Source organism: Sinohyriopsis cumingii, chromosome 11 (assembly GCF_028554795.1).
Source record: "Sinohyriopsis cumingii isolate HCF-2022 chromosome 11, ASM2855479v2, whole genome shotgun sequence".
NCBI classification, from domain to species: Eukaryota; Metazoa; Mollusca; class Bivalvia; order Unionida; family Unionidae; genus Sinohyriopsis; species Sinohyriopsis cumingii.
In genome coordinates, this window is record NC_142971.1 from 28,576,650 (window position 1) to 28,601,793 (window position 25,144).

Consider the following 25,144-nt stretch of genomic DNA (forward strand, 5'->3'; position numbering starts at 1 on the left):
AATTGTTTTTGAAATACTTAATGTACAGACAAAATATTAGAGAGAATGTGGAATTTCTGGCATAAAAGTGGTGCGGGGTAGTTTGTGATTATTACTGGGATTTATCATGGCGGAATCTGGACGACAAAAGGCCTCACAAGCTAGAGAAGTCATGGACTGTACGCTTTCCAAACCAATTCATATACGCATTCATTATCTAGTATGATAAGTTAAGCTGTAGAACTGACTGTACCCGGACAAGCTTTCTTAAATATTCTCTTGAATTACTAAAACAAACCTCCCTAATTTTGTTAATCTAGGCTGGAAATACATTAGTACTACATGTAACTTGTAAGACTTCGACGCTGATATTTATGTTTTGGGCGTCAAGGACATAGCACTAAAACAAAAATAACATGTGCTCTGTCTTACATTATAGGACTAGAAATCCATTATAATCCTACAGTGTTGATAAATTGGGTTGCCATCTTACTGCTTAATTAATGTTGTGTAGTGCGTTCCGAGTTCGATTATAGTTTTAGTCCGAGTTTCCTCTGACCTTTGTCACCCCATTTTTGATATTTGAACATTTATATTGGGGTGTAGGGTTAGAGTCCATTCCCTATCGAAAAGTTGGAATTCGCCGACACCATTTAGTGTCGACATGGGGTAGCCACTTACTGGCCGACTTAGTCCTACAGGTAAGACCTGACGATTTTTATATACAATTCGGCCCAGCTTGGACCGAAAATAAGACAATTCGGCCCAAAAATCTACTATACTTCTTTTTATCAGACGTCCTTTCTCCACAGTAATATTTGTATTTGGGACGGTTTTCCTAAAGATATCAGAAAGCTCCTAACCATTATAACTTCAGAAAACATTTATCTAGTTCACCAAATGTTTCAAATTTTATTCTCAACCTATTCTATTTTACAAACCAATTAAAATGAGAATGAATAATTAAGTTACCTAATGCAAGGACTTTGAACTATACGGTAAAAACATATTATATAAGAATTGACAAAATATATGTTAAAAATAAATACTTGTTAAAACTATTGTCAGTTGTATTATAAAATTGGGCCAAATTGTCTTATTTTCAGTCCAAGTTGGGCCGAATTGTCCAATAGCCAGACCTGACATAGTCCTTCATGTAAGACCTCACCCTGATATTTATGTTTTGGGCGTCAGGGTCTTACTGCCTAACTAACAACGCTGTGTAGTGTGTTTTGATGTCGACTAACATCGTAACGAAAGTCAAATTTCCAGGAATATCTCACACAACTGGCTACTAAAATAACGACGCTTTTCTACAAAGTAAGGTAATAATGTTTAGTCAGACTTTACTTACTCTGATTTCTTTTCTCTAATGAATTCAAATTCTCACAAAAGAAATGGACCTGTTTTCAAGTTTCGTTGGCCTACATTTCAGTTGACTGGAACGCTATGAAAGCCGGGAATGCTGAAATTGGGTAAAGTGGAACAATTATTCTTTAACGAAACGAATAAAAATATAATATGCCTTTTGGAACTGTAAAGCAACGTTTTGTTTCATTCAAGAAACATATCCGCCACGTGAACGTAACATACTTCAGCATGCCTCGACTACCGTCGCATTGCAACAAATTCAAATGTATGTCAAAGGAACATGAAAAAGCGTCCATTTGCTAGTGTCATATTTTCATTCCGCCAGGATATAGACAATACAGTAAGTATATTAATTACACATAAATTAGTGGAAGAGTGTCGATATATGCTGCCAGATGTGTGAGATATTCCTGAAACTTTGACTACTCATTCCGATGTGAACGACATCGGAACACACTATACAAGGTCGTCATTTGGATAGTAAGACATAGCACCTAAACAAAATCAGCATGTGCTATGTCTTACATGTAGGACTATAGCCAGCCCAGCAAACTTGAACGACCTTTCATCGAGATATACCAGCATGAAATCGATAGGAATATAATTTATTTTCTCAAAAATCGTGAGCATAGCATTTGTCATGTCTTTAATCCGCTGGCAGACAAGACGAAATTAAGTCATTGCTGAAGTTTTACCTGGATCTGGTTATTTGCATTCCAGGTCACATGGCTATACCAATCTTGCAGCCTTCATATCAATGAAATCAAAATATTTTTTATTCCATTACATGTTATTGTTATGTAATATTGTGTACTGGACTTGATTGTTTTTTAAGAATTAAGTTCAGTTCTGTTTGACTTGATTGAATTTTTTAAATATTTATTTCATTCATGTAAATACCTAATAATAGAATCATTGTATCTAGCTGCTGGCCTTAAGCAGATACTATTTAAAGAATCAAGTGATCTTAATTTCCATTAAAGAATCAAGTGATCTTAATTTCCATTAAAAAATAATAAAAGAAAATTGTTGTGCCTAATCTGTACATTTAGAGATTGATAGTGATAGTTTTGGTAAACAACTTGTTTTTTTTAATATTCTTTTTCAGAGTAAGAAATGTTGAGTCAAGGTCGTACATGGACTACATGATGTGAGGCACATGTTAATTTGTAAACAAACTTCTATTTTTTCCAGAAAAATGCACTGTTTACCCCCATCTGGGAATCTGTTTTGCGTTTTAGTTAGTCTTATAACTGATGTTATGATAAGAATTCTATTCTATCAGTCGTGCCTTAACACTTGAGACATCAAGTTGTTTTATGTTGTGTCCAGTTTGGGGCTGAATTGTTATTTTCTTCAAATTATTGAATTTCAAGTGATTGTTTTCCAAGGATATAATAAAGTGCTCTGATAATTCTTGGACAAAGATATTTATCGGAATTTATACAGAATTAAAAAAACTGGAATGATATTTTTTGTGATTCAACAAGAGATGTGATACATCAGTACAGCACTGATTATTGTATACATCATCGCCTTCCATCTTGGATTTTGACCGGAATTTGAACTGTGATTCACTTAGAACTTTTTATTGATAGGACTTGTGTTTTTTTAATTCTTGGATTACAATTTGGATTTAATTTACAATACTGTAAGTTCCTTCTTTTAAATTGTATATACTTTGTAGTCTTGGGAAATAAATTATTTGTTAAATTTTACAAAGCTTCTTGTCTTTTCTGTTTTTTCTGTTACTTATTTTAAGAGCATAGACTCGTATCAAGTCCTTAAGCAGTAATGTCACTGTGTTACGAGATTGAATATACATGTTTGCAACTGCCATCTAATTCAGTTCTGAACACGTCAGCTGTGTGGGACTGGCCATTTAATTTTATGGGGCATTATTATTTCTTCTGACTGGTATTTTTTTAATATTTCATTCATCAGAAGATAAATTTATTTCAAGTAAAGCAAGGACTGGCATGGTTTTCTTTTTTATACCACAAAATCAGAATAAGACAATAGTTTTCAAATATTTACCCTTAGAAACTTAAATGGTCTGTCCCTGAAAAGACTTAGCTTCAGTGGATGTTCAGCTGAAATCAATGCAGTGACCACTGTAAACACCATTATAAAATGTTAGCACCAGAAGATGTCAATTTCAGCATGGAATAGGTGCATTTCTAGCATTTTTGAATGATTTTGCACATTGCACATAATACATGTAGCTCAAATTGTGGCCCAGTCAATAACAAAGGAAGTTTTACTGGTTGAAATTTGAATAGTCGATGGATGATGACCATCCATGAAGAGACCGAAATGTCATGCATGATTTACAATCAGATACTATTTAAAGAATCAAGTGATCTTAATTTCCATTAAAGAATCAAGTGATCTTAATTTCCATAAAAAAATAATAAAAGAAAATTGTTGTGCCTAATCTGTACATTTAGAGATTGATTGACTTATTTTACGATACGTTTACACGTTTGCTTTATTACAAGAAATTTGAACCAACTTATGCACTCTAAGGTTTAGACCGTTAAATTCCAGCTGAAAGCCACTTTTGTTAAAAAGAACTAAACAAAACAAAAATGAGCAAATTCTGAATTTACAAATCATGTAATGACCCAGTCACGAGGTTGTTCAGTTTTAACTACACATGTACTGGAAAGGACTAGCCATTTAATTTATAGGGCTAGATTGTTCTTTGCGACAGGGATATTTTTATTTATTACATTTATCACAAGATAAATTTATTTCAGATTAGAAAAGGAATGGTATGGTTCCTTGTTATAATACAAATCTGAAGTTTAAATCATACCTCTATAACCTGTGATTGGATGTCAGGAGAAATATTACAAGATATTACTGAAAACTCGTCAGGGCCCCTTCCCCCACATAATTTTGTGAGCTGTCTTTCTTTCTCTCACTTCTTTCAGTTACAATAATTAACTTCTCCGTCATTAAAATTTGTCTCGTTTTAGTTGGAGGTTCTTCCATTATTATTAAGGTACTAGGTGTTAACATTATGAGTGCTCAGTTGTAATATCGACTGTAAAGACAGTATTGACATGGCTTTGGGAAAATATGACAAATCTATACATGTGCATTGCATATCTAACAATTAATGAAATAAAAAGAAACAGTTATCTCATCCAGAAACAGAATAATTTACTCAGAGGCAAAAGTCAACGTCTTAATTCAAAGAAGACATACAGGAATTAACTCTATAACAAAGTGTGCAACCCAGTCGCACCAACTTGAATAGACAACAGCTTGGTGACTGGAATGTAATCACTGTAACATCAGAAAAAATATACATCACAAGCCTTTAACACTATCAGTCGAATCCCTAAAATGATTCCCACTTGCTGGTTTCATAGAGAAAGACCTTTTTCACCCCCAGGCAATATGGATTAACTCTAAAGACAAACAATTTACACAATCACTACATTAATTTCAGCACTGCAGTGGCAAATTCAAGACATACATTAGGCTGGTTTACAGACTGTACCATCTGTCAATGTAAGCAAACTAGTTGCCAGAATCCTTTTTTTTTTTTTGTTGTTCTTTTCATACATGTTTTTCATCAGAACAATCTTTACTCATCAAGTGATCATTTTCACAAATGATTAAATAACAGTCAGTGGCGTCTGTCTCTGTTCTCACAATATAGTCGTTCATAGAGCTGGATACTGGGTCCTACTTGTACAGATTGGCGGTAGCTATGATGGTCCTGCTATGTATGACAAGGCCAGCAACCAGGTTAAGTGCTGGAATACTCTGTGGGTACTTTAGTCTGGTTTACAATAGAAAATATGAAACACTAGAAGCATATCTACAAAATTTCAGATTCTGGTAGCCAGCATTTTCTTCTTTCTTTTTGTTTTGTTGAATATATAAGTGGTCATTGAATTAAATAAAGGTCAGTGGAGTTTATCCCCATTTTTGCAGTGCGATCGTTCATAGCAGTGTCGAAATGCATATTTTGCCAAGACATTGTGGTCGCTGGTCGCATTCAGTAGGTGGCCGCTCACGACAGAGCATTTATATAATAAAATCGATCTGTGCATTACGATTGTGGTCAGAAATGACAGATGGTCGCTCATAGCAGAGGTCACTCTTTCAAAACAATTTTTACTATATTACTGCTACTGATAGATCTTTTATTTCCATAAAGCCATGTTAGAGAAGCGTAAATTTGACATGTAAATTTGACACCTATCATTTCATTGATTGATCAGTTAATTGTTTGAGAGAAAGAGATGAGGAATCAATCTTGTGTCTTCCATTGAATCCATTTTAGCTGCAAAGCAGTATGTCAAATACAGATATTGGATAAATACTATTGAAAGAAATTGGTTTGCTTGTTTTTTTTCTTCTTTTTTTTTCTTTTTTGTCTCAATAGCTCCAGTAGTGACAAACAGGAAATTGCATTGAAATAATTGAATGTGTTAGATCTGTATTACTGTTATGTTTTTGATGCATGATTTCCATATGACTGATTAGTTTTTGTTTTCTTTCATGATAAAATTTTGAATTTACATTTTCTTTACAAGACTGATCAAATAAAAGGACAAATGTGGATACAACCATGCAGAATACCTTAAATTTGTTCAACATTTAAGATTTGACAATTTTTCTTATTGTTGCTCATTTCAACAATACTCGGAGGTCAGATTAATTAGAAACGATTACCAAACTTTTGCTGTTAATGACAGAACCATTTTTTTAGCTGTAAACTGCATCATTTATCCCAATAGCTTCATGTTAGAAATGCGCCTTTCCCACACTGAAATTAACATTGTCTTCGATGCCAAATTTATAACAAGTGTTTAGAATGGTCACTATCTTTATTCTGTACAACATCCGCTTTAGCTAATTCTTTATTAGGGAGAGACCATTTAAGTTTCCAAAGGGTTATATCATTTGAAAGAATTTTATCTTGTGATGCATGAAAGAATTTTAAAAATACTTCAGTCGGAAAGAAGCACAAATTAACTGCACAGTCCCATACAGTATAAATGCAGCCAGAATTGAAATAAAGTTTGTGGCCATGTACATGTATGTTCAGCTTCGGGACTGGGTCATTACTTTCAAGGACTAAAACGTTTGGCATCAAATTAACATGGCTTTGCAGAAATAAAAGATCTATCAGTAGCAGTAATACCGAGTTTGGTCTTTACATGTATCTCAGACTGCAGTGTGTGAATCAAAGAGATGTGTGTAGGATAACAAAAGTTTTTACATATCATTGCCATGAATGAGAATGTATAAGCCATCTGTATTAATGCATATTGGCAAGTTTGCAAAAAGCAGCGGTGTTTCTTTGAAGTCAGATTTTGCTTCATATGTAAAATGCAGAACATGATTATTTCAGAAGTATTTTGAGCAGCTCTGTTCAGTACTAAGGCCATTCTTGAGGCTGATTCCGATTCATGCCGTGAGGTATTCAGAGTTAGTGAGCATATCATTCCACCAGAAAGAACATCTCCAACTCTGAATATCTCAGGGCATGAATTGGAGTCAGCCTCAAGAATGGCCTTAGTACTGAACAGAGATGCTCAAAATACTTTGGTTAATGCCGTAACCGCAGCTGCAAGTACTGTTGGTGGAAAACCCACCTGCACTTGAAGGACCACTATATGGCCAAGCTCAGAAAACAGCCTTTATCCTCTAACCTTCTGTTTAATGTCCAGATGAATGAAGTCCACAACATGCCATCAAGGAGACATATTTCCCTCCTTCCCCACATCCTCAGCATAGATACAGTGATAGTATGGGAAATCAACAAAAGGACCCAAGGGCCACTCATAGAACACAAACCTCTGAATGCCGTCCAATCAAAGCTTCACCCTGTGAAAGTAATTTTTTCGCATACCAGAGCAGATACAGCACTGACAGGGCTACACTTTTTCTTGGTCCCAACGATGAACAACACTCTACATATGTTAATTGGCCCAGTGCCCTCAATCCATTCATGAGAGAGACTTTGTCATCACGGTGGACTTAGATGGTGCATACTTCATGTTTTTGTTACGTGTTTAGGCTCGAATAAACAGTAACACAGAAAGAGTGAAAACAACAAGCCTTTTAAAATTTAACAAATAATTTATTTCCCTGGAAAAATCCTATAAAAATAAAAATACATGTAACGGTAATATGAACTTACGGTTTTATAGAATCAAATCCCAAAAGGATCCAAAAATAGAGATTAAACTTTAAGTAGTCCTAATAACAAAATTTTCTACTGATTTCACATTCGAATCTCGATGAAGAATCCAAGATGGAAGATGATGACGTATGCTATAATCAGTAGCGTTGAAGTCTACATTTCCTTGTAGAAATACAAATAATGACATTCCGGTGTTGGAAATCCAGATTAAATTTGTAAGCAATGTCTTTCCAAAATTTCAGTGAGTACTCCTCAAAATATTTCCAGAGAAAAAAGAATTAATCCTTTTGAAATCCAACTGATCTGAAGAAAATTATAACTCAAAATCTAGCTACAACAAAATAACTTGACATCAGTGTAAAAAGCCAAAAACCATGAAATCTCTACACATCTCTATTAAAAGTAACAAATGTGCAGTAATAGAAAACCCGAATTGGGAAATAGAAAGGGGGGTCACATGATCGTGTTTATGTCACATACACCAAAAATGACCCTGATGAAAACCAATCATTTTAAAATAAAATAGAACTTGTTTACGAAGGTTTGTTTCAAATTCTGAAACAAGGTCAAGATTTAGATCAACACCTGGTGTTTACAAAAAGAATGATTCAGGTCAACTGATTTTCTGGAAAATTTTTATCTCCAGTGAATAAATTTACATTATAATAGCATATAATAGAATAAAAAATTTAAAACTGACAAACAGTTAAATTAAGTATGAATTAAGTCAGATATATGTAACATCTTCATTTACAAGGCTCCAATAATGTTCCCTTCAATTTGTCTACAGATTCATATACCAATTCAGGGCACTCCCATTAGGGCTCAACATCAGCCCCGGGTCTTCACTTGTCTGATGAATTGAGTAATGGCCCATGTTGCGACCATTTATATGGTGGCAACATCAAATTATCTGGACAACATCCTGCAGCAATGTCAGTGAGTTCGATCTAACAATATATGATAACCCATGTTAGCAACCTGGACTTCTCTTCAACAAGGAAAAATCCAACCTAGTACAATCTGAACAATTTGGTGTGGAGTACACAGGCAACATCTTTTGTCTCCCTCAGGATCAGGCATTGAAATACGACCCATGGTAGTGCCTTTTGATGAAATTCTATCCACATGGTAATACCTTCACCTACTCGACTTGCTCACTGTGGCAGCAGACCTTGTGGTGTTAGGTCTGCTTATTAGTATCCGTTGCAGCTGTTCTCTCAGCACAAATGGAGTCCTAAAGTTTGCCTACTGGACCTAACTTGGCTTACGGCGCATGTGCATCTACACAGTCAACTGTTTGACATTACAGTCTTTACCAATGCAAGTTGAGAAGGCTGGGGAGTCCACATACTACAATCCGTTCAGGATGCCAGCGGTGCATTCTTTCCCCAGGAATGACATCTTCATATCAGTAATTCTGGACAGGACAGCCATTGTGAAAGCTTTTCACCGGTGGGAGGAATATTTGCATGGCAAGGGAGTTCTCAGTTTATCCATCAACTTTACAGTGGTGACTTGACTCAAATGACAGGGAGGAACCTAATCCTGCAGTGGTGATTTATCTCCAGTGAGAAGGAGGACCCATAATGGTATGGGACTTTGAAGTGGTGTGGTCATCAACAAAGCCACATACATGATCCCCATATACAGGGACACCTCAACATACTGGCTGACTCTTTGTCATAGAACAGTCAACTACAGAAGGAATGGTCTCTACAACCCTTGGTTCTCAGATCTGTATCTGATGGGACCGACCGTTGGTGGGCCTGTTTGCTACTGGGTGGAATACCAAACTCCCATCCTTTGTCCCTCCCGTCCTGGACCCAAAAGCTTGGGCAGTCAGTGCCATATCTTTGGACTGGACCAAGCTGAATACATCCACCTACCCTCCAACACCTCTTGATTCCAAAAGTGATACAGAAAGCAAAGGAATCAGCCTGTTGCCCCATCCTCATTGCACCACTCCAATGGAAGAAGTTGTTTATCAGTGACCTCATCAATCTTGCATTGGAAACCTTGTGAAAAATTTGGGTTTTCCTTCATCTATTCAAACAACCATGAAGGCATCCCTGCCCTGTCTGTAGCTCCTGAACCTGCATGTCTGGATCATATCAAACAGGCCCTTAGACTTAAACAATTCTCACAACCAGTCATGGAGAGAATCCATCAGGTGCAAAGGCCTCCACTCTGAAAGAATATGAAGGTAAATGGCACATTTTAACTCAGTGCTGCACAAACGAACTTATCCAGCCTCTCTAGGCATCTATACTGCAGATAGTTAATATCCACCTCTGGCTCTTCAAAGAGAGGAAGTTAGCACAGAGTACGATCAAAGGTTACTACTCCATGATGGCTGACACATTTTGTCATCATGGGAGAGAGGATATCGGACAAACCCAGCACTTAACCAACCTTCTTGCCAACTTTGTGGATACATGGCCAAAAACATTAACCCTATGTCCAAAGCGGAACCTATCTTCATTATTAAATTGGCTGAACAAGACACCTTTTGAACCAATTTCAGTGGCATTTTTGGCGCTCCTTTTCCTACAAGACCTGCTTACTCATAGCATTAGCGAATGCAGGCAGAATTCCCGAACTACATGTCCTATCAGCAGACCCAGATTAGACACAAGTTCTCTTACTCATGACGGCTTACTCTTTCATCACCAAAAACTGTCTCCCTTTCATGGGGAGCCAAACTTTTGTCATGAACCCTGTTTCATCTGGACACATCAACTGAAGGCCACCTACAAGACCCAGTCCAGGCTTTCATGTGGTACATTAATAGAACATAGCTATTGCATCAAGAGAAATCATGCCTCCTTTTTTTCTGCCTCATAAAGGTCCTGGAGTAAAGGGGTTATTCACTCGGTAGAGACAGGCCTAAAACATTACTTCAGAGGATGGACCTTTTGTCACAGGATATGGGCTATCTTCTGCACAACAGCCCACAGATTATCCGCCTTTGCACTTGGCCTATCTCAAAAGATTAATCCATCAGGACATGTTTTCAGTCAGAGTTGCTGGGTGCATTGTTCAGGCCAGGAAGCACTTCAAGTCCAAGATCGGTGATGCCAAGTGGAGAATCTTTTGCAAATGGTGCAGTAGGAAACATATTCCTAGCTGTCATTCTATAAATGCAGTGGACGATTTTCCTCTGTTCTGTTTTTGGAGATAGAAAGTACTCAGTTTCGACTGTTAAAAGCTATAGTAGTGGTGCCCAGCATGGTGCCTGTGGGTGTTATGGTACTTGCCAAGGCCATTTTGGTTGCTCATGTTTTAGGCTCCTCAATTTAGTAATCATGTAGTAATCAAAATTATATGATTTTATGGAAAGAGATTATAATAAATAACGAAAGCTATAATTTGAGTAGGGAACATACATTAAGATTATAAACTTGCAAGATATGTGAATCAGTGCTATGCATATGCAAAGACATATCAGAGTTTGTAACTAGTTTTGGTTTGTACCTGCCACTCTCCAATAAACTCTCAAATGTGTCTGTAGGCACAGAAGGATTGTGGACCACTAGGTTATAGGGCACCCCATCTCAAAACACTAAATGTTAAAAAGGTCTGACCATCAATTTGGATTCAGATATAACTGACCATAGGCCAACAACAAAATGTGTGTGTTTCCTTTTGCACAAGTTTTAAAACTAGGGTAGACAGGTCACATTTTTTTTCTGACCATTATATTATATTCGATTTTTTTGTGTGACTCTTTTTTACCATATGGGAAATAAGGTGCTAGGGTTGGCGGTGAGAAACGGGGGTCTGTCGTCCAACTGGAACAACACATTTATTTGGCCTATAAGCCTTCTTGATCATTTGAATTATGTACCTAGAAATAGTGGGTGATGAAATATCAGCAGAACCTTTTAAGGGAAGGAAAATATGCTTCCTGTCCTTTCTTCTTCCTTTAGAAGTGGCCAAATGGAATCATAAACCTATAACTGGGCACAAGAGTCAATCATAATCATCCCCAGCACAGATACAGCTGAGATTGGGGAGTGTGGGTAACAAAGGAAGCTGGTTTTTCTGCTAAGACGCCTTGTTGGTAAAGGAGAGAAACTGACTTGTAATTCACTTTGAACAGGTGCTTATCCAGAACTGGTCTTTCATCACAGGTTTTCCAAAAACAGCAGCCTTTCATTACATGGGGCCTTCCAGAATTGCTCTTTCATGACATGTTTTATTATATCACTTAGTTGTTTACATTTTTAGAGACAAGTGAATGCATTTTGCAAAAGTTGTTTTTCCCCTGACGTATTATTTGAAGGTGCATATAGTGTTACTTATATCTATCTGTCCTATCACATCACATCATGTCCTGTGCCATCAAGTAACATCCATCACAGATTTCATTTCTAATCAACAACATTGCAGGTCTTAATGGATATAAACAGTTTTGAGATTTTTACCTCAAGAAGACCTTCATAATGTTTGATTTTCAGAATTTTCATTAAAAAAATTAATGGAGTTATGGCGCCTCTTGACTTAGAGCTTTGTCCTTTAATTGCATCAAAGGGGAAAGGAGCATCCATACAGATTTCTATATATTTTACAGAAAACTCAAGCTTAGAAAGTTTATCCTGAGTCTGGAAGCCTATAAGTCCTTAATCCTTTTAGACTGTGTGGTGTGTACTAGTGTATGACGATCTTTTCAGTATTTGTATTCTTTGTTTTAGCTCTGTACGAGATTTCTAAAATTCTCAATACTGGCCTTGACATGGAAACACTGGCAACCTGTGTGCGTTTGTGTGAAAATGGGGTGAACCCAGAAGCCTTGACCTTGGTAATCCAAGAACTTCGCAGAGAATCAGCTGCTATTAAAGTAAGTTGTGGATTTTATGTGATGTAACACACTGCATGCCTTTGTAATCCATGTGGTCTTGCTTAGTCTCAGTGAATCTTAAAATTTTGAGTTTAAATATGAAAATCTTTGTGTTTGTACTGTATCTTGAAATTTTGTCATCTCAAAATTTTATGATATGAATTTGACTTGGTGTAGTAAAATTTCTAGAAAAGTTGAACTAGGACTAAAAATATTGAGTTAAGTCTAAAGTTTGAGATACTAAGCAGAAATTTTGCTTAAAAATGTTTAGATAGTGCCTTGAAATTTTTATATATTAACTGGAAGGTTGCAATTTCAGGATGCTCTAAATTTTGTGACACTGACTCAAAATTTTAAAATAAAATTTTTACATTTTATGAAATCATGAGTCAAGATAATATCTCAAAATTTCATCATGCTAAATTTTGAAATTTTGAGATACTAAGTTGAAATTTGACATTCTGACTCTAAATTTCAAGATTCTAAGTTGAAATTTTGACTTTAAGTTAATATCTCAGAATGTTGACATGGCCAATCTCAAAGTTAATGTTCTTTTCACTGACCCACAAGATCCCAATTAAAAAAATGTGTACTGATCTAGACTAAATTTCCTTTTCGTATGCATTTTTGTCTTTCAGTGCACACCATATTAAGTTAACAACATTCCCACTGCAGATGTAGATGAATAAAGCATGCTGCCCATTGTCTTCTGCATGATTGGCCCCTCACATTTTGTTATGACAACATGCCTCTTGCAAATTGGCATATGCCTTTGTAATCTTGGCACACATTACAGAATTGACTTAGTATGCATCAATATGGCACAATGCCACATGTGGTAAAATATGACTTTCCACATCGATGAAGCACATATTTCCAAAAGAAAACCGGCTTTTATTTATTGAGATAAAAAATAAAATGGATCTAAATACCAGCAGATAGATAAATAAGCTAATAAGTGATCCGGTTTACCCTAGAATTGTTTTGAACAGCAGGTTTTTACACTGGATATACAATCAGTTGGTTATAGTATGTGCCAAGCTAATAATGGCTGACCAATCTGATAGTAAAAATCGGCATTTTTCAGGTATTCATTACATCTTTTCAAGCATAGGGTATTAGCAAGTCATTGGTTAACACAATAAAATGTTCAGTAAACAGTGGAAAGAATTTGTATTCTTTTGTTAGATATTTCTTGTACACATGCTTTGATAGTGATCAGCAAGTATTTACTGATCCATTGAATTCATGAAGATTGAAGTTTCATTGATCCATTTTAAAATTAGCTAGTACCATAGTAGCAGATAGTGATAATTTCATTCCTTACTTGTATCTCAAAATTTGAAGTTTTTTTGGGTGGTGGGGGAGCTGCCTGGCCCTAACTGTAAACAAATTAGATTAGTGGTCCAGATGTAGCATTTGTTATTCATATTTTTCAGTTTCAGTACTTTTAATGCTTTTATCAGACTTAGGGTCAACTGCTGTATGTAATAAAAAAAGATGTTGATTACAATTGCTCACTTTAGTGAAAGTAATTGATTAACTCATTAACCCCTGGAGGTTTTTGTTGTTTTTGCCTGAAATGCGAGTAGGAAACACATTTTGAGGCTGTTTCTGAATACATCCTAATACATTGACTTCCAAGAGATTTCCCATTAACCTAATACCTAGTTGTGTTAGAAACATCATTTTACAGTGGCTACATCGCTTGCATGTTAGCAGAGGGGTAAAAGTTGGATTTTTTTATTTTTTATTTATTTTTTTTGCTTAATGGACCCATCATTTTTGTATCGAGGCCACTCTTTATTCCAAATGCCCATCTTACCCTACGTTTTGCAAAGGTTCACCTTTCTGTGTGAAGTTAAGACTGGTCTGCCTTAGATCTGAGGCCAACACGTCTAAACTCCAGACACAAAATCAAATTCTAACCATGGCCAAATTTTGGGTGGAAAAAAATTGGGTCCACAAAATTAGGATTTACCCTCTGTATTCTGTAGTGCAACTAGAACGTCCAGATTATTTGGTATTATTATAGAGCTACATCTGTCTACCTTTCTATAATACCACCCACTTTAGTGTGTCATACATGACCTTGATGCTGCAAGGCTTGGCAGTTAGCTACTACCTCCTGCTGCATAAATGTGGTGCCAGGGGTTAATGAGTTAAGTTACATTACATTTTTGGAATGCAATTAATTAATATTAATTAAAATATAATTACTTTTTCTTACATTTTTAACATATTTTTCTGTATAATGCACATTCAGAGTGACAGTAGTTACAGATAAATGTGATATTTAAAGGTCACTGGCCATCTATATTGTACAAACGTGTGATATTTTTATAGTTATAAACAAAACGCATTGGTTATGTATGCACATCATAAAAAATTTTAATTAGACTTAAAACTCCACTTTATAAAATGAAAAAATTATTTGGCAATCTCTGTAAACAATTGGTAGTTTCCGCGTGCCAAAACCGGATATGACGTACATTTATCCCTTCTATTCAACCTAGCCATTCAAGTGCTTAATTTCCCCATGTAAATGTCTATGTGATATAGCATACAATTGTGCTTTTGTAGAGAAAATATGGTGCACTGTGTTGCATACGGATGTAACCAAAAGAGTGATGAGGGAAAAAGCATTCTTTCTTTTTCCGAAAAACCATGTTTACCAGAAAAAAAGTATTTAATCTGTGGGATCGAATAGGGGATGGAGGGGAAAGTTGTATCATTTATGCCGGATTATAGTCAATTTAGCCCAAAGACAATTCGTCCCAACTCAAAATACAATTCGGCCAAACTTAGCAATATAGTAGATGCTATATATGATAAAAACTAAATTTAACCAAACTATTTTGATATTCTTTGAAAGAAAATAATCATACTTCGTAATGTACATATTTATGAGAGAAAACACAGACTGACATCTTGCTTATTCTAATTAAAATATATACATTTTTTTATGCTAAAAAATATATGCATCTGCACAACGACATTCTCAATTTAAGTCTTCCAGTCAAATTATCAATAATCATTTATAAAACAAAAATATGTAACATAATATTCTACATAATATGTATACATTTTGCTAAGGGTAGTGTACATGAGATATTATAACAAATATACTTAATTTTAGGCTTCACGTTGTAACACAGCTGCATACAATACATACTAGATTACACATGTGTGAGAGAGAGAGAGAGAATAATGTTGAGCATTTTGTCAGTATTTATTTGCTGCAATATGAGCCTCTTACCAGTTAATTTTATTGGTTTTTTTTCTTCTTTTTTTCAAGTTGTCTTAGTGCTTGCACGCTTAAATTGAAAGCTTGTCATTACTGGTCAATATCGTCAATCATATTTGCTCCATTATTCCATACAAATTAGAAAGGAAATAATTTTGTAATTAATTTGTGCCCCTTCCCCCACTCACAGTACAAAATAAACTGATAAACATACACTTGTTTGAAAATTAAATGAAAGAAATTAGCCTTGCATTGTTATGATATATTCCTTCTTTATTCATCATGTGAAAATTATTTTAAAAATATATATATCCACAAATATGTAGCAGATGCCAGCTTGCGTATGCATCCTTAGTGTAGTGTGTATCGCAAATGTCAAATAACAAAATCGCAAATGAGACAAAAGTATCACCCGATTGCTTGAAGGCACCTGCCTTTACACATGATAAGTTACTTATTGCAAACTGACCCAGATTGTATTGTATCCAGGTTAACTGTAAGTCGGTATCTCGCAAATAAAAAACAAATCATTATTTTAAAATACCTTCAGTGTGAGTGCAAATGATAATCTTTTTGCTAGCTTGAGTTACAGACATATTATTAAAGCAAGTTACTATTGTGTATACTATTTGCCCTGTAAACATCAATTATGATCACATATGGCAAACAAATACAAGTCTGGATGATAAACACAACTGGCAGGGAGCAATAAACTCATTGTTTAAACTTATCGACAGGATATCAGATACATAGGTTACTTTATTACAATGCAAACCAACCCTGGAAACATGACTTTGGTATCTTTTTAGTGTGCCGATTTTTTTCTTCTGAAGTCGGCCGACAAAGGAAGTCAAGTTTGGTTCCTTTGGATTCTTTAAGTGTGCCGATTTCTTTCATATTTTTTTTTTTATAAAGTCTGCTGACACAGGGAAGCCAGCTTTGATTCTATTTACCCGTATTAACGGTAATTTTCAAAATAAATTGAAACAATGGAACAGTTTTGAAAGCGACACAATCTAGTGCGTCGTGCACGCATACCGATATAAGGCTGAACAGTAAATTAGTTTTCATTAGTTTCACCTAAATATTCCCTATACATGGTTTATAGTGTTTTATTTTTCGACAACAAGAAGCATGTACTTCATCTTTTAGGGATAAATGTACGTCGTTTCCAGTTGTGTCCTCTGTCGGTGGGAAATCGTAACTAAGGGGAAGTAACAGCATTTTATACTTCTATTTCGTGTAATTAAATTATTTCTTCGTTATACTTGATAATTTTTTGTAATTTTTGTGCGAGTATAACTATTTTTAATCATGTAATGCAAATCTGATATAAATAGGAAAATGTTGGAGTATGGCCAGTGACCTTTAATACATAATGGACTGCTTATAACTTTATTCATTGTTAGGATTCTGTCAGTCGTCTGGAATACGACAACCAGTTATATCGAGATACTGTATGCTTTGTAAATATGAACTTCCTACATATGAAATCTTTGATAAATTATTGTTTTCTAACATGCATTTTGGAGGTATGGGGGATTTAGATGACTCTCTATTAATTTTTCTTTAATCCCCAGGTGTGTAAAGTGCAGGGGTGTGTGTGGAGACAGCTGTCAGTGTTTAACTTTCTCTTTGTCTATCCATGAACATTTTTACTTCCAGAGCGTAATTCTCACACTGCTGAAGATATGTCATCCATACTTGGTGCAGATATCAAAGAACTTGTCTTTAACACATAGTTTTCCACATTTAATATTTGTTATGTTGCCACTGTTCACACAGCCTTGAAAAATTCTCTTATTTGAGGGGCTGGCATGAAACCTCCTTGAAAAAAGTTGGTTTTATTCGTGAAATGACCATGAATTTGTTGAAAAACACCTTGAATTTTGCCAAAAACTTCTTGATATTATCTGAGGAATTAAAAAATATTAAAAACATAATATATGATTTTTTAAAAAAACAAAGTTTAACTTATACACCAGTTATCTGAAAATAATGAATAAATTCATAAAATACAATACAGTTTGCAGGATTAAATGATACATAACACCAATAGTTAACAAAGACAAAAGACTTTCTAAAAAGTCTTTGAAGAAAAATTGTCCAGGACTGTATGAACCATGGTAACATGGAAAGAAATTGTAGCACAAATCAGGCCTCTGAAATCAGTCTTTTATGCCAGACATGTCTGACTTTGTAAATATTTGTCATAACTTAAATTCATGCATGGGAATTTACCTCATTTTGTTCGTATACAACAGGTGTGAACTGCCTTTGAGCCTTTGTAAATGGTACAGTATAACCTTTCTATCAAAGGATTATATAGTTTCCTGCCTCAACCAAGTCTAAGAGTAGAATGTTTATTTCATGGGTAAAAATGGATCTCTAACAAGAGTAAAGTCATTTATAAAAGACAAGAGGAAAGAAAATGTGATGCAATACCTCTTAAAATATATCATGTAACTTTGTACTAAATGTACAGAAATATAAAGTAGTAGCAAACTTTCTTGTAACAGCAAACCCCACCACCCCTACATCTTGGTGGTTTTAATGCCAATGCCCTCCACATGACATGTGATCTTTGAATGTCCAAGCACATCTTGGAGATTGAAAATGACATCTGCATTTCTGGCCACATTTTAATTTTATAGAGAAGGATTGTGTCAGATTGTAATGATAAATTAGCAATTTCATAGCTATATAATGACTTAGAAACTTGACTAAAAGAGAAAATATGCACGTCTATTGGATTTAAGTTTAAAGCAGATGGGGAAGGAGTTGGGGTATATAGAATTTGACTTGCTTCTGCCTCTGATGGAGCATATAACCAACAGCAGTGGTATAAAAATAGAGAGTACTTGACCAATGGGAACCTTCAGTAAGAGTCTAGGAATGTCATCTCTTCTTCATCAGCTAAAAGGTCTCATCTGAATTATGCATTTAACAGACAGCAGGAATTTCATTGTCATTGAGGAGAGAAATAGAAGAGAATACACTTTTGTGTCAGTTTTCATTTTTTTAAAAGTATAAATATATTAATTCCTAACTTTATGGAAAATTGAAGAAAATAAGAAAACTTTTTATTATTAAATTTGTAGACTGAGACTCAGTCAGGAAGTGGAACATCATGAAAGAAAAAGGTGAATTTGTGCTTTACAGGGGTCACACTGGACTTTGTTTGGGTGAAGTTATTTTTGTCATGTTAAGGTGATGTCATAGGAATAATAGGAAGAAGTGACTTGGAAGGCAGATTTTGTAATGGTAGTGAGATTTTGTAATGACAAAGTTCGTCAACTGGTGTTTTGCTAGCTTGGCAGGTCAGATAGTACTAAAATAGGAACAATACTGATGATCTTTATGAAAATACAAAATTTCTTTCTTAAATCTGAACATTGCTGCATGACTTTGCTAATAGCATTATTATGGCAGTCTCAAAAATATATAACCAGGTGAAATATTGGATAGTCATTGATACGTTTATATGCTTTAGTCTCAAAACTTCAGCCACACATTGGGGTTCAAAAAGATAGGAATTTCACTCACTTCCTCAGGTGTTTCAACTTTGCAAAGTTCAAATTAATATCAATTCAGTGCCTACTCGAGGACACCAGAAGCAGTTATATTAGCACATACATTTATTTATTTGTCACTAAAAACCCCCCACAAAATTCACAATCATTTGGGTGATGGAGTCTGGTGGTGGAGGGTTTTGTCAAGTCTCCATTCATGGCAAAAAAGTGAAGTCTGATTTGCTTCCCATGCATGTTGAAGTAAAATTCATGGACAAGGCAACTATTTTTTCCACTTCACCTGGTAGTGTGACCTGGTTTTTCTTTTGTGGATGTGGAGTTGTCTAAAAGGGCATTATTGTTTACATTTGTTGAGACTTTAATAAGGTTTGTTTTAATGTCAACCATTCAACATTTGTTATATAGTTTATTTTTAAAGGGATTGCAGTAATATATAGAGCAGTTGCTTGGGGATACATAATTTTTTGTTTTTATCATGCTTTTAGATGCACAAGTTTCTATGTCCAGAAAATTATTTATTTTATAAAAAATTAACTGGACTTTTGTAGGTAGTGTTACATATATCTGATTTAATATATATATTTTATTTAATTTGTCAGTTTTAAAATTTTTATTCTATTATATGCTATTATAATATAAATTTATTCACTATATATATTTTTTCAGGAAATGGTTTGACCTTGACTGTTAGTTTATAAACAACAGGTGTTGATCTAAATTCTGACCTGCATTCAGAGTTAGTAAACAAAGTTCTATTTTATTTTAAAATGATTGGTATAACAACCATGTCATGATGAAACTACATGGGTTAGAAGTAAACACTTTTTTTTTTGTTATTCTGGGAATAAAATCATTGGTCTAATTAAGGCCATATTCTGTGTATGTGATATAAACATGATCACATGACCCTTGTTGACATTTTAAAAAGCCTATATAACTCATTGTTTGAGAGAAATAATTTTCAGTAGAAGTTGGGTGGTTAAAGTGTTTTGTTGTGCTGTTTGGAGTTATTTCAAATCACTTGGATTCAAAAAGAATTCTGTTATTTGTCTGAAAATATTCTGAAGAGTGCTCACACAGGGAAAGACGTTGCTTACAAATTTAATTTGGATTTCCAACACCGGAGTGCCATTATTTGTATTTCTATAAGGAACTGTAGATAAGCACAGTACTGACTACAGCATACATCATCGTCATCCATCTTGGATTTTACATCATGATTCAAATTTGAAATTATTAGAACATTTATTACTAGGGCTTTTGCAATTTAATTCGTGGATTATTCATAGATTAATTTTGGATTTGATTCTTGAAACTGTTAGTTCTTTTTTTTTAGTACAATTTTAAAAAAGCTTGTTGTTTTCACTCTTTCTTTGTTAGTTTATTCAAACCTAAACAAGTAACAGTAAGCATAAAGGTGTGTACATGTATTAGATGTTTGATTTTTGGAATCAAGGGTGCAATGGATATGGTTTTCTCTGCACTTGCTGCTTTTTTCTGACTCGAGTTTCTTTGCTTTTGTAGGGAAATCATTAGCAATTCAAACTGTACTGGAATTTATAAATTTTATTCCAAAGTAGAATGCCATGTACATACTTCAAATAAAACAGATGTGAAATTACCACCTCTGGAAATTAGAACCATGAGTAAGTGAATGGAATGTTAGATTCATGCCATGATGTAAATTGTTATTATTTTTATTCTTTCATCTAAATTAGAACCCCGGCCAAGTCATACCAAAGACTTTCAAAAAAATGGTACTAACAGCTGCTTCGCTTTGGGCTCAGCATTAAGAGGTTAGTGTTAGGACTGATCGGCCTGGTGTCAGGATAATGTGACTGGGTGGGACATCATGCTACATGTCTGTGGCATGATGCCCCGGTGCTAGACATCACTATAAACTGCCACACTGCAAACATCGTAGCGATATGACTGAAAAATTGTTTAAGCTACATTAAAAATCCAAATCACACACGCACACACTTTCATCTAAAACCCTCTTTCATTGGATGGATACTTGATCTTTTGAATCTGAAATCAGTAGGTGTTTTCCTTGTCTAAGGTGCAATCTGTGCATAAAATTTGGTCAAAATAAAAGACAGAACTGAAGTTAATTTGCAGATTTTTTTAATTCTTTCAGACCTAAATCTTGAACCTATATTGATTCCCAAATCAAAAATTGTGTTTCTTATCTCAAATACAAACCATCCACAAAGTTGGGCCATAGTTTGAGGTATCATAATTGTTTTTTTTTTTTGTTGCACAAACCATTATTCTTCTTGGAGTTTTCCTGACTTGACATTTGACTTTGTAACCCCAAAATTAGTAGGTGTGTTCCTTTTCTCAGATGCAGGCCCTCGAAAAAGTTCGCCTAGAATAGGTGATAAAACTATATAATGCAGAAACCATATTTCTTTTTTCAAATCACCGAGATCTTGATCTTGGTCTTTTTAAACCCAAAAATCGGTAGACATGTTTCTCATTTCAAAAGCAAGCCAGTTTAAGGTTTGGTCATTCTATCTGATATACAAGTCGTTATTGTGTGGAAACAGTTTTCCTTCTTTCAGTCCTTTAACCTTTACCTCTGAACTTTCTGAGCCAAATATCAGTAGGTTTCTTCCTTGCCCCAAATGCAAGCTACATAAAAAAAAAAGTTGGGAACAGTAAAAGTGGAAGACTTTAAGCTATTTTGGATAAATTTAATAGGGAACAAATGGATGGATGGACAGATGGACATCATAACAATGTACACATGGCTTTATAAAAAGTGACTTGGATATTTGACAGTTTTATCAGTGGAGAAATTGTAGACGTTCAGCAGTCTGGTCATGACATCACAAAATAATTTTTTTTGAATTTATGATCATTTATATTATGACCTATCTTGATTTGCAAAATATAAAATGTGCCTTTTATGGACAAAATCACTAATTTTATCTGTGCAAAAATACTTGCTATGCAATGTTTTGGGTTTTCTCACCTCTGTCTGCGCCGGTTCGAGTCTCAGATTCAGCCAATGTAGATATTTGAGAAAGCATGCCAGTAGCTTCTCGTGGGTCGGTGGTTCTTTCCGGGGTTTTCCCGGTTTCTTCCTCCACCATTAATACTGGCCGCCATATATGGCCTATCGTGTGCTGAAAAATGGCGTTAAACCCCACAACAACAACAACAACAATGTTTTGGGTTTATTTAGTCTACCGTTAGGCTGTTTTAGATAGTTGACTTAAACAAGATGACCTCTCAGGTTGATTGTACATCTTATGATGAATTACACTTGGAATACAATATATATATAATAATGTGTACAAGCTTTTATGAATTGAGAACAGACTCGAACTGAATTGATCCTTGAAGTGTACAGAATCTTTTCATACTGGAGAACACTTACACATATTTGGTCTTCTGACCACAAATTTGTCAACCAGAAACAGAATCATGTTCACAAGTGAAAACGGGAGAGTTGGAACCAAGTTAGCAGCTGCTGTTCCTTTTTGATAGAACAATGTGAAACTGTTGTCAGAAGAGTGATATATATATATATATACATATATCACAACCAAAGTAATACGAATGACAGAATAATGGCTAAAATGAAATATGGTAAGAGTGCTACTAAAACAAGGTCCAGGATTAGTTTTATTCATCTCATTAAAAGACTAAAAACTGTATTAAGGGTTTGAGTAACTTGAAACGCACTGTTATTATGTTAAATGCTATGGTTGGATAAATGAAAGTCTGATTAGTGGCATTAGACTAGTGTTAATACTAGGTCTCTGAAATTCAGTTCTTTTATATTGCTATTCTTGCTGTAAAGAGAAATAGCTTCCCACATAATTCTTAAAATTTACAAATATTATAAGTTAAATTGAAGTGTTTCTAATTAAAATTGTGACAAAAATCTTATTGACATTTACATTCAGCGAGGCAAATTTGTTCTTAATTTCGTTCCTCCAGTGCCCTGATCTTTATCAAAGCAGGACTTAATTTGCCTCAGATGATCCCCATCTTGTGTGCATAAAATATTAATGTCTAGATGAGACAAGTTTTGTACAGTATAGAAAAAAAGCATCAGCTAGTCAGTTACAAGTGTAAGCTGATTTTTTTTCACCATGAAAAGAAGAATGAGGTAAAAAAAAAATGTACATATTTTTTAAATAAACATTTGGAAACTAGACCCCGTTTTATATGACAGTATTTTCAAATTGTTTTTTCTTGTTTCAGACGTCGAGTTCCCAGATTTGAAGCACATGGGCTATAAAGGTCACCAATGGAACTAATCAGAACTCGTCCGTATGAGATAGTGACATTAGATTCAGGTGAATTTGCACCATGTCATGTTGAAATTGGATCTTTTGTTACCTTTTATGTACAGGCAGTTGCTATATAGGTGAGCCCTATAGCAAGTTTGTAGAGTACTGAATAATTTTGAAATAAATTTTAATTGAATTTGTAAAATAAAGCTTGAAATAGGCTTCCGAAACCTACCCACCACATCAAATGTACATATTAAATCTTGAGAGAGAACAATATTCACCATCAGTCATTCTCTCAGAATGTAAAGTTGATTACATTTGTTAGCAAGTGCTCTAGTGACTGAATAGCTGTTTTATATTCACAGAACTGAATAAATTATACACAGATATTTTCAGCATGTGTAATACTTGGGAATACTATCAGTTGCAGTAGATTTTATATTCCGTCCCATGCAACAGAGAAATCTTGTGTTTTTGCTAACCATACTTTTTCTATCTCAGTTAAGTCATCACAGTCAGGTTGTTCTGTCATGGTGTCCAAGCACTAGGAACTAGCTTACCAAGGGATGCAACCATTGTTATCTTCTGCTTGGCTCGACAATAGTAGTTTTCCAGTAAAAAATGAACACTTGGAAATTTACCAAAATATTTTTTTGAGGTGAGAAACAAAAAACATTTTATGGGCATCAGTTGGGGTATGAAATATTAACTTACTAATGAAAAAAAAAGGCTATGAAAGCAGACTTGCCAGATTTGGCTTCTAAACACATTAAAAACTAAAAGGGGGAGAATATATCTATGTCAGAAACTATTAGAAAACATTGTTCCAGACATACAGCCTATACAGATCACTGGCCACAAAAATTATTCATTCAACAACTACCGAAAACTTGGTAACAGCCAGAAATGTGTAATATCAAACATAATTTCTTCTAACTGTTAAACAGCCCCGTCGTGCCCTAGCTGAATCAAAGATTACATGCAATCAGAAATGACAAATCATACACTTACCAGTCAGAATGAATCATTTATCTATGTTATTCCACAAGCAGATTTTCCTGTTCTTTGCACTAGAAATGGCAACACCCTGCCATATTTCCAAGACAGAAAATATAAATTTTCCAAGAAACAATCACCTTAAAAATTCATCACATGGTTATCTGCTTGGGACTGTGTGTGGAGATTTTATAATTGGTATCAATTAGAGCACCAGTATGCCACAGTTTCATCTCAGAGAAATAGAGTTATATACAAGGATGACACATCTCTAATTATCCATGAATAATCCAGTGCATGGTCACGCGTGCTAGTTAACTCTTTGTATGGCCTAGAGCTGTGTACCTAGTATCATTTCATTATTTACCATAGCACTTTTATAAATCAGAACTGATGAAAATATGAACTATTTTCCTTGTAATAAATATTAATTTATTGTTAATTTCGTATAAAATCAACTTATTAAATGTGATAATACCTCAATACTATCAAACATTTTGTTATTTTCTCACATGTAAAAATTGTGTACTTGGGATGGACCAGTCCCTCCACAGTCCTCATTACCATATTCATATTAATATTCCTATGTTAACATTTGTACCTGGCATTAGACCTCATCATGCAGTACTTACAAAAGTAACAATTATACCTGTTGTAGCTGTTTCTGGATGTGATAAATATAGTTGAATTCTACTGATTATTCAGATTTTCATAAAACATCACAAGACCAAATGACTACAGATAAAT

The 25,144-nt window shown here is 34.7% G+C and overlaps 1 protein-coding gene across 2 annotated transcripts; it reads left to right on the top strand.

The window, feature by feature from the left end:
• Window positions 1–23,796, top strand: LOC149787825 (mitotic-spindle organizing protein 1-like). Of its 2 annotated transcripts, none has more exons than XM_089974048.1 (3): window positions 1–158; window positions 12,223–12,368; window positions 23,370–23,796. In XM_089974048.1, the coding sequence occupies exons 1-3, from the start codon at window positions 107–109 to the stop codon at window positions 23,388–23,390; spliced, it is 219 nt and encodes a 72-aa protein (XP_089830174.1). In that variant the 5' UTR covers window positions 1–106; the 3' UTR covers window positions 23,391–23,796. The 2 variants fall into 2 exon arrangements, with proteins under 2 accessions (XP_089830174.1, XP_089830173.1); XM_089974047.1 differs by lacking the exon at window positions 23,370–23,796 and adding an exon at window positions 18,717–19,923.
• Window positions 23,797–25,144: the final 1,348 nt, after the last annotated feature.